This window comes from Triplophysa dalaica, chromosome 12 (assembly GCF_015846415.1).
Source record: "Triplophysa dalaica isolate WHDGS20190420 chromosome 12, ASM1584641v1, whole genome shotgun sequence".
Lineage (NCBI taxonomy): Eukaryota > Metazoa > Chordata > Actinopteri > Cypriniformes > Nemacheilidae > Triplophysa > Triplophysa dalaica.
In genome coordinates, this window is record NC_079553.1 from 20,645,633 (window position 1) to 20,656,053 (window position 10,421).

At 38.3% G+C, this 10,421-nt stretch overlaps 1 protein-coding gene across 1 annotated transcript; it reads right to left on the reverse strand.

The window, feature by feature from the left end:
- Window positions 1–280: 280 nt before the first annotated feature.
- Window positions 281–9,186, reverse strand: mios (missing oocyte, meiosis regulator, homolog (Drosophila)). Its single transcript, XM_056763308.1, has 11 exons — window positions 9,122–9,186; window positions 7,179–8,512; window positions 6,914–7,012; window positions 6,556–6,810; window positions 4,550–4,719; window positions 4,313–4,378; window positions 4,066–4,224; window positions 3,611–3,763; window positions 3,300–3,504; window positions 2,985–3,108; window positions 281–1,836 (listed from the first exon to the last, which is right to left on the reverse strand). The coding sequence occupies exons 2-11, from the start codon at window positions 8,482–8,484 to the stop codon at window positions 1,746–1,748; spliced, it is 2,628 nt and encodes an 875-aa protein (XP_056619286.1). The 5' UTR covers window positions 8,485–8,512; window positions 9,122–9,186; the 3' UTR covers window positions 281–1,745.
- Between the last annotated feature and the right edge of the window lie 1,235 nt (window positions 9,187–10,421).

Sequence of the window (10,421 nt, forward strand, 5' to 3'; positions counted from 1 at the left end):
GTTGCCTGTTCGTTATTGGCTCGTGTCTTCTTTCCTACAACGAAGAGCCAATGGGCCAGTTGAAGTTCCTGTTGGGGTGGAGTTTAGTTGTGTGTGGAGGAAAGAGCTCACACTGCATTTGAGAATTTGATCAGCTGTGTTTTCATGGTGCTCGTGGTCTTATCTGAGCAGACAAAGTTTGAGATATAAAAGATGTTTGCCTATTTTTTAAAACCCATTGTGTTTGTTAACATTAGTCAACTGATATGGAGTAACAATAAACAACATTTCTATGTTAATCGTATCAAAAGTTTATTTCAACATTTACCAATACACAACATCAAAAGTTATATTCTGTTAACATAAGTTAATTCAAAATAAACCAATATGTATAAAAAATGTTTACTTTTAATCATAATTTAATGTGTGAGACTTTATTGTGAACTTCTACCATATGTTCATTTACACCATATCTATCCAGCTCTGAAATCAATTTTTGTATAGGAGAGTCTGCCTACATAATACTGTAGATAGTGCAAGAAGTTGTCAGGGCACCTTTGTTGTTGTATACAGTAACAATGTGTTTAATTACATTAGTTTATAATTCCAAAAAAATAAATACACAATCATTTAAATACTAGGATGTTGTTGCATTGATTGTGCAATAAATTAAGGTAAGCGCTACATAACAGCATTTTAATCCCACTAGATTAATAATAAAAACAAAAAAGTTAACGGTCGGCACTAATGTTAAAGATACAAACTTTACACAACTGAAATCAGAAAAAATACTTTGTGTATTAAGCTGTTAAAAACACATTTTAAAACGAATCAAATGAAGTTTAGTGCTTTGCAGTCTGTTAACTGAAGGGTTTCTGCTTCTGTCACGATGGTTGTTCCTCTATATAAAAAACTACTTAATGTAGATCTTTGACCGTAAAGAAATCAAACAAACATTCACTGAGGTTCATTGTGTTTGAAAGGGATGCTTCACCCAAAAATGAAAACCCTAATGTCCTTTACTCTAGTCGTTCCAAATCCGTATACATTTCTTTGATCTGATGAAAGGAGAGAAAGATATTTGGACGAATGTCCCCCACTGACTACCATAGTAGGAAATTACAATGGGAGTCAAAAGTGCCCCAGAACTGTTTGCTGTCCTACATTCTTCAAAATATTTCCTTTGCGTTCAACACAAAAAAAATATACAAAGTAATTTTTCCTACTATGGTTGTCAATGGGGTCCTAGAGCGGTTTGGTATTAAGCATTCTTCCAAACATATTTCTCTGTGTTCATCAGAACAACGAAATTGATGCAGATTTGGAACAACTCGAAGGTGAGTAAATGATGACAGATTTTTCATTTTTGGGTGAACTGTCCCTTTAATATGCAACAAATTACAGAACAAAACTTTGCTCCCATACATTCAAACTCCTCAGTTTGTAGCATTTTCCCTGTCTATAACGGCAATACTAAAATGTTTTTATCACAGCGAATCTCTGGATTCACTTCAGAACCACATTTCACGGACGGCATGTCAGACATTCACATACATTCTTTCTCAAGCAGCTTGAAAGTCACTGCAAACACAAACGATCTGTGGGTGGGATGAGTTAACCATAGGTTACATAATCCTACCAACGAAACAGCTTTTCTTGTCATTACTGCCAGAGTTCACATCATAGGTGTCAGAAAGACACATATGTTCATGTCAGACTTCTAGTAAAGTGGGGAGATTTAAAAGAGCCACAGGGCAGTAAAGACATTATACACTATCAGAAGGCACCAGGTTGCCTGTGGTGTCCAGCTGCATGCATTTACAGGTGCAGGCGGAGACGGGACACTCGCTGTGATCTCTGAAAAACAAGACAAATACATAATAATTTATATATCTGACACTGAGATGACGGAGTGTCTCGAGCCCTGTATAGAACCACAGTGGTATTTTACGTTTACTAAAGCTTTGTTTATCTACGGTTGTTAAAGGATAACTCTTTTTTGTAATTGTGTTATTCATTAACATTAGTAATTGCATTAGCTAACATGAAGTAACAAAAACATATATTCGTTTAGCAGAGGCTTTTATCCAAAGCAATTTACACACAAAAGTTTACATTTTGACAGATATATTTTTGCAGCTTTAATTAATATTCGTCAATGTTAGTTTTATTAATTTATGAATTTTTCTTGTCCATTATTTTTACTTTAGTGGAACTGTTCCTTATATACAATATTTGCTTTTAATGCCCCTTCAGGTTAGTCTAAACCCAAATATGACCTGTATGGTACAAAATGGTTATTTATAGCGGCCCGAACACAGGGTTTCTGCCAATCTCACATTACTCTTGAGTCCCTATAGAGTAGTATTGCATACTTCGTATCTTCGAAGAGTATTTAGTTTGATCACATTTATAAAAGATAGATACAGCTTTACGATTGTTTCCGAATACATACGGCACGTGTTTTTCTTTTGCTGTTGTTAGCAAATGAGAAACCAACAAAATATATTTGTTGTAGTCTCCCAGCTGAGAAACCCAGAAACATGAATTTGTCTTTACAAAACTACATTCACAAAATACAAATAATTCAAAGAAATGCAAACATATACTTAAATTTTATGTGTTAATAATGCTCTAGTCCTTCTCCTAGGCATTGTCTTTAATTAACTTTTCACATGTGTTGTGTGTAATTTACTGTGAGCCTCCTTAAATTATTATAAACACAAAGCTTCAGTTTATAGCATGTATACAAACATTTTAATGCATCTTTAATATAATATATGAATAAAAGTGAAGATGTCAATTGTCCAAAGTAAGACATCACTTTTAAGCACAACTGTATAGATGGTTTGTGTTTAGTTATAATGTAATGATTTATTTGGTATACTAATATAATGACGCTAACGATAATAAAGCTCAACGTTATGGGCAAACCATTGCAGTATTGAAATATTTTGTGCTGCCATTGTAAAATCAAATATGTGAATGAATATGGCGATGCGTACCTGAACCAGCTGAGCATGTGACCCGCGTGACCCCCGTGACGGCAGTTGTGACACCAGGTAAACCAGTTATTAAACTGAGCGAGTTTTTTGTCTCGTGTGAGATCAGCTTTCTCGTCTGCTTTTCCTGATGAGATGAAGGTCACAGTGAACACAGATACAGCTCACATAGCTATTTAACACATGAAATCCTTATTTTATTTGACTGATATTAAGAATATTTCACACTCTTGCTCAGCTGAATCGATCTGAAAAAGCCTCAGCTAGAAGACAAAGTTTCAGAATAAAACTCATGAAATTAATTCACATGGACGATACCTGGGCAGCTGGACACAGGCGTGCCCATGTTCATGAGACAGAGGGCACAGCGCGGAAGTGGTTTGCGACATCCCGGGCAACTGGTGACCTTTGACTTTGTAGGTGAACCACTGACCCCGTACTGGCTGAACCCACGGCCCTGGTGTGGCATCGCTGAACAGCTGTATGATATCGACTTTCCACAGAAGTTACAGCTCACAAACACCTGAAGACACAGAGTTATGTCCACAAACAAAAGGCATACTGCCATCAGATTTTCATTTCATCCCAAATTCAAAATGTAACTTGTTGAAAATCAACACGATTGAAACCTGTGCAAGTGGTTTCGAGCTGGGATCCAGTTTGCTTCTATGAATGTCAAATTCAGCTCGTTTATGCCAAAACCTCCAGGCGTCCAACAAGTTGCGATAATTCTCGATCCAACACTGTACTCGAGGGTCCTTCAGTACCTCTCCTGAGGAACCCTACAACAAACATCACATCGAACAGTATTTTATCTACTCATCTCTATCTTTAGTGATCTAACACTGAACATGCATCAGTTTTACTGGTTTGATACGGTGTGTGAATATTGTGAAATTAGTTTTCATGTAACATTTTGCAGTGTGTAGGCATATGCTTTGATGGCATTTGCTTTGATTACTTTTGATGACAACAATAAAGCGTTCTATATTTGAAATGGACTACACTGGGGAAGCAATAAGGAAATATAACAACAATTTTGGCGGGGTTTATTTAGCATTTTTGTGATTTTCAGTTTTTTTACCTTCAACATGCAGAAACTAGCCGTCTGCACGTCTCCAGTACGGTCCACATAACTCTCCATCAGATCCACTCCATCTTTGGTCAGTCCTGTGAGGAGAATCCCCTCCAGGTTACCAACCTCCTTCATCTCATTGGTCAGTTTGTCTATGTAACGTGGCAACTGAGCAGAAGAGAGAAACGATGGCAGCGTGTTATTTACTGCACATCAATGAAAGAGTCGAAAAAACGGAGGGGCGAGCGATTCTTACCTGAGCGTCGTTGAGAAACATGCATGCGAAGGCCACCCTGTCCCTCACGGCTACACGACCCTCATACTGTAAATAAAACCATACAGCACCCTCTATGTAAATATCACTCATTCTGATTATTAAAAAAAGTGTCAACTCATCATAAGATCCAGGATTCAGGACAATGACAAGTTTCGTTCTGGTTCACGCTACGTATATAAACAACCCTTAGCTGGGTTAATATAATTTTTAACATACCAAGACCCCATCATAAGTGCCAGGTTCACTGGTGAGGAAGGCAAACATGATACACAGGTAGGGTTTCTTCAGCTGTAGTCTCAGAGAGCTGCACATTTCTCTCCACAGAGAGTTCTTCTCATCCGTGTAGCCCGACAGAGCCATGGCCACCACGTTTAGATTCAGGTCACCTAACCAAAACACACAGGAAACCCCTCGCTTCAGACAAACAAGACACAACGCAGAAAAGCCTGTGAAAGGCATCATACTCCATAAACAAAAAGCCTTTTAGCCAAAACAAATTGTGCTTCGAATGCAACCATGAATAGGCAGTTATGAATGCGACGCAAACAGTCCCATATGTTGGACGCATACGCGGCCTCGGGGTATTTACTCTCGAGTATTAGCGGCACCTCTTTTCAAACAGGTATTGTGTAACGTAGGCACCGTGCTTGTGTCTATCAACTCATTTTATGAAGAATATGAGACAGTTTTCAGATGGTATGTACAGATAGCTGATGGTGTTTGCTGTTTCACTGTCACTCTAATGACTCTGAACTCACTGACCTCGTGATGAAGAGGAAACATTTTACATGATATATTTGATGTGTTTGTCTGCATTTCATTCATCTTTCCGAGTATAAAACTGATTATAATCTTAGAGACGTTATTTTATTAAGATTAGTCGTGGAAAATCTCATTAAAACTTTGATATGCACAACTTTTGCTTGCACAATAAATAAAACAGTCAGATTATAAACTATACTATATAGAATTACTATATGCAAAAATGTATATAATCCCATGTTAGAATTAACTCCATAATTTTGTTTTCCTGCTTTCTTTATCTTTATATATACACTCATCTCTTTGTTACGACTTTCTATACTTATGTAAAGCCGCTTTGCAACACTTTGAAATTTTGAAACGGGCTATAAAAATACATTTGAATTCAACACAGTTGAATATCATAATATAAAAAAAGTTAAATATCATCAGTATCAGGCTAATGTTTTTCTATCCGTTTTATATTCCTTTATCATGATTGTTTTATTCTTTTATTATCATAATTATTATCCCTCGTCTCACGATCCCAATGCTCCAAGTCATCATTAAACATCTAAAATATTTTTTTTTTTTTAAGTTTTCTGAGAGGTGCAGCTTTCCTCATACAAACCGAATGCTTGTCCATCGGAACCAACGTGTTTGCACGTCTGGGGTTTTGCTTTCGGTTTTAAAACATGCAAGATTGAAAAAATAAAGTGCGGGACAGATGTTAAGAGAGTATTTAGAGAGCTAAAGTGCAGGACCTGATTGATGCGAGTTATAAGAGCTTTCATAAAGAAGAAAGGTCAGAAAGCAGATACAAGCTAAACAAGCGTAATCCCCGCGGCATATTAACGTATTATGAAGCGAATTGATCAGTCTCTAAAATCATTTTTAAATATCATCTGTAAACTACAGCTTCTGCAACTGAAGGTTTCGGGGGAAATCAATCGCACCAAAGTGCTTTACTAACTGTGGAAATTCGAAAGGGAGAATAGCAACTGTCTCTCATAACATAGCCATTTCCATCACACGGGTGACCTGAATAATAAATATCAAGGCCGTTTTCTCTTTGACAGACACTTTGCAGTCGTCCCTTTCAGCACGGGCTCAAACAAAAAGACAATTCAGTTAGCTGTTATCAAGATTCTGGTTGGCTAAACGATTCTAGGTGGTGGACCAAAGACATTTCAGACACTCGAAAGTAGATGCCTTAGACTCTTCGGATTAACAAGATTCACATAAATGGCAAATTTTATATGTTATTTGAGGTTTTATTTTTTAATGAGCTTATAGACAACTTAAATAGGGTTAGAGGGGTCAGAGAAAAGGTTTGTTATCCTCGTGGCTCCTTAGGCAAACTTTTAAACGGGTTCCAAATGATTTACAATATAATTAGTAGTAACACAACATCTACAGTACAGTCTATACTGCAACGCCTCTAGTCACACTTTTGTCACTTGGCTTCTCCTTGCTCGTACCTTTCTCTGAAGATGCTCCTCTATTGAGAATCTGAATGGCCCGGCGGATGTCCAGGTTAAAGAGGGCGACAGCAGCGGCTCTCTCCCACTCACCCTCTTGCTCCAGAGTCTTCAGGAAGGGCTCCACATCGATGTCTGGCCCCTGACTGATCCATCCACACAACTGTAGGCCCAGACTGCGCTCCTCGCTGTGGTACCGCGGTACATCCGTCTGTCTGTCTGAGCCCGACCAGCACCGCCGCGTCTCTGTGGTGCCTAAAAGTGACAAATACCATCTGAGTCAATTTAGGAATTCTTTTGGAAATCCACCAGTTGTATAGTTATCAGAAATTGAATATCTAGCTGTGTGATAACTTACCAGAGCTGGTCTTCACAATGTTTTTGATGCCGGAATAAATGAGAGATTGTTTATTGCCCTGTTGCTTCTGCTCCATGTTTTCGGTGTACTGTTTCATAAGTGACAACTAATAGGAAATATAATTTAAATAGCCAAACCATATGACAACATGAACCAGTTAAACTGCAATCTGGAACTTCGGTTATGAATAAAGTAAAATCATAAATTCTGTCCACTGGTCTGATTTCTGGATTAAAACAGTAGACAGAATTGCAGTAAAGGATATAGTGCAGCGTGAACCAGATTGACCTCAGCTGAGGGTCGTCTCCTCCAGCCAGCATGTGGTTTCTCCACACCTGGACAGTGTCTTGACCGTAGCGCGACTGCGCTCGCTCCCTCATCTTAGTGGCGATGTCTTTTTCAACAGCGGCCGCTCCAGGCCCAGCATCCTCCGCACACTCATAAAGGTGCCGACCACAAGCCCACATGAGAGACGTGGTGGAGCTCCAGGCCAATGAAATCCGCTCGAACACCGTGAAGTCATTCATAACCCTGTTGGGCGACACCACCACCATGCGATTCTGCGCCGACGGGTGCCAGGCAAGGCTACTGATGATGCTCTCGCTGCAGGGTTGCACGCCCCGCTCGATGATGGTGGGTTCCCCCTCGTCGCCGAAGGGCATGGGGGTGTGCTGCATGTCATACAGACGGATTATGTTGCTGTCTCTCGTGAGCGTGGCCAGCAAGCCCATGCGCGTGGGACACCATGCCACTTTGATCAAAGGTTTGGGTTGATCCGTCAACGTGAAAACCGGCTTCTCGAACTTTCGCAAGTCCCAGATGGCAACCTGACCTTCGAAGAAGGATGCCACGCGATCCTGAAAGTGTGGGTCCACCGTGACGCCCTGAATGGCTTTGGTGTTAACAAACGTCTTCTGGCTGGTGTTGCGCAGGTCGAAGATGGCAAGGTTTCTGTGCATCCCGGCCAAGAGTAACTTTTGATGATCACGGGGCAGCCAACAAAGAGATAGACACGCGTCGTTCTGACCCAGCTCATACAACGGCTTTGTCACCACCAGCCCAGAATCCGTGTCTCCGGACAGACGTAGCTTCTCTGTGGGTACAGCCTCGGGGGAGAACTTACTACTTATGTCCCATATCAAGACTGAGAAATCAGCCCGATGTTTATCCAAGCCGGCCGCAAGCCAATTACTGTCCACTGGATTCCACGCGAGCGTGTTGCACTGTCGGGCGTGCTTGGGCACAAACTCTTTACCCACCAGCTCTTTACATTTGGAGTTGTGACTCTGTCCCAGACTGGTCAAGACGACTCGGCCATTGGCCTGTCCCACGGCTAGCAAACATTCGGGTTCATGCTTTGGATACCAGGCCACACATTTCATATAGGGAGTATCGGAGTTGATGGCCAACAGCGTCGCCGCAGTCTCCTCGGATATGGCAAGAGCTCCAGCTTTGGTTTCAGAGCTACCCGCAGGTCCAATCCGGTACAGACTGAGTTCAGTGTCACAGATCACGTAGCGGTCTGCGTGATGCGGTGACCACAGGATATCTGGCTTGTAGCCGCTCGACATGGCAGGAAACTGGCTTCAGTGAAGATACCTGGGAAAAATAATGCATGTTATTGATATAGTACATTGTAGAATACGATATCACAAGAAACTTAACTATTTCTCTTTTACTCCATCTTCATTGAAGACAAGGCTATTTAGGATGTGAGGTTTTCAAACCTTGGGTGATTGATAACATTTGACCCTCATCAAAACATCTATTTACACTTTGTTATTATATCTTTTTTTAATTGCAATCTTACATGCATTATAGAGTCTAAATGAAGTAAGTTGGAATAAAAAGCCACAGTAAATAAATATCTTTCATATCAAATATGACCATAAAAAGATTTATAATTTTCATGTTTAAACATTACTCAGATACGAACATAATACAATATAATAATGATTAATGATAATATAATATGTTTATATAAACAGAAATAACAGTGTGATTTAGTTAAGTCTTAAGACTGTTACAAGGGTGAGTGAGCTAACGTTACTATAGCTAGCTAAACTAACCATATAAACTTTTCGAACCGGCAACATCAGCGAATAATGCCAATAACGCCAGTTACATTAATACATACACTCAATAAAATATGCATGAAGATGCAATTGAATTACATAGATAATGGCAATAAGTTTTGTATATACTCACATTTGACTTGAATACATGCTGAAGTTTGTTTAGGTACTGTGAAGCCGGAAGCAGTGTTGATCGTCAACCACGTGTGGATTCGTCTAACAAAATAAAAGTCGTTGATCGTGTTTTTAAAAACTAGAGGTGGAAAATAGACAATATAATTTTTTTCTTGATTACATTTGTTAATTTGTATAGTATCTACTCTTTACTGTCCTTTACATTATTATTACATATTATCATGGAAAGTGGAATCAAGTAATAATATAAATTCTCATCCTATAAGTTTTTGAAAAATAAATATCTACCTACATAAATTACTCGTTCACAATGTGCAATTTTATTTAATACTGTTTTAAAAAGTAATGGTTAATCTGTTATATTTGTCTTGCTCTATATTTTAGCCATACAACTTTATCTGTGGAACATAAAATACTTTTTGTTTTACATTCTAAATGTAGTTCCTTTTTATGCAACCTTTGAAAAAAAACAAAATTCATTCATCTTATTTACATCACCTAACATTTGCCATCAATTACATCAAAGCTAATGTGACAGCTCTATTATTGTAAAGAAAGGTTTTAAAACATTCTGCAAATGTGTCTTGCAGTTCTTCCAAAACAACAGCACACAGGTTGGACACCCTGAGAATTCATACTGCGTAGAATCTGTTTGTATTTAACCAATATTTTAACCAATAAAATATGAACATGATATAGCCACAGTTGTTATATTAAATTCGAAATAAACATTACATAAATGTAGACGGCTATACATAGTCAGGGTTGGGGAGCTACAGATTACATGTAGCGGGATTACAGTTATCATTAATCAGGATACAAAATGTGTTACTTTATTGTGTTAATTGACATTAATAATCATGATTACAATTTCAAAGTCAATAAACAACAATAAGGACTTCAATTTAATCTTGCAGCCCTCTTTAATAACCTTTTATTACATTCGGCTTTAAGCCACCTTAAGACAATTGTGATGCTGCTTTGTTTTGTGTGTAAATGAAAAGACTTCTTTTCTGTTTTAATTACATATGTGACGCTACAGTAATCCAAAAGCAATCGAACTACATTATTTTTATATTGTGATACTTGGATTACGTTACTAATTACATTTTTTATTACGTTATTTGTAGCTGTACCTGAATACATTTTAAATTTCTATGTAACAGGCAAGGTATGTACGCCCATCTTCATGTTTTTGTTCTAATTCTATTTTCATAGAATTAAGAACTTTTTAATAGTTTACTGAATTTTATTATTTTGTTAGTTAAATGATTAACAACATTCCAGTTTAAATAGAC

What these genes read in the sequence shown, in the direction of transcription:
- mios (XM_056763308.1), bottom strand. Translation starts at nt 8,484, where the DNA reads ATGTCGAGCGGCTACAAGCCAGATATCCTGTGGTCACCGCATCACGCA. An exon ending in AGGAGCATCTTCAGAGAAAG is followed by an intron (nt 4,720 to 6,555) that starts GTACGAGCAAGG and finishes TGTTTTGGTTAG; the next exon opens with GTGACCTGAATCTAAACGTG. An exon ending in CACATGCTCAGCTGGTTCAG is followed by an intron (nt 1,837 to 2,984) that starts GTACGCATCGCC and finishes CTTGTTTTTCAG; the next exon opens with AGATCACAGCGAGTGTCCCG.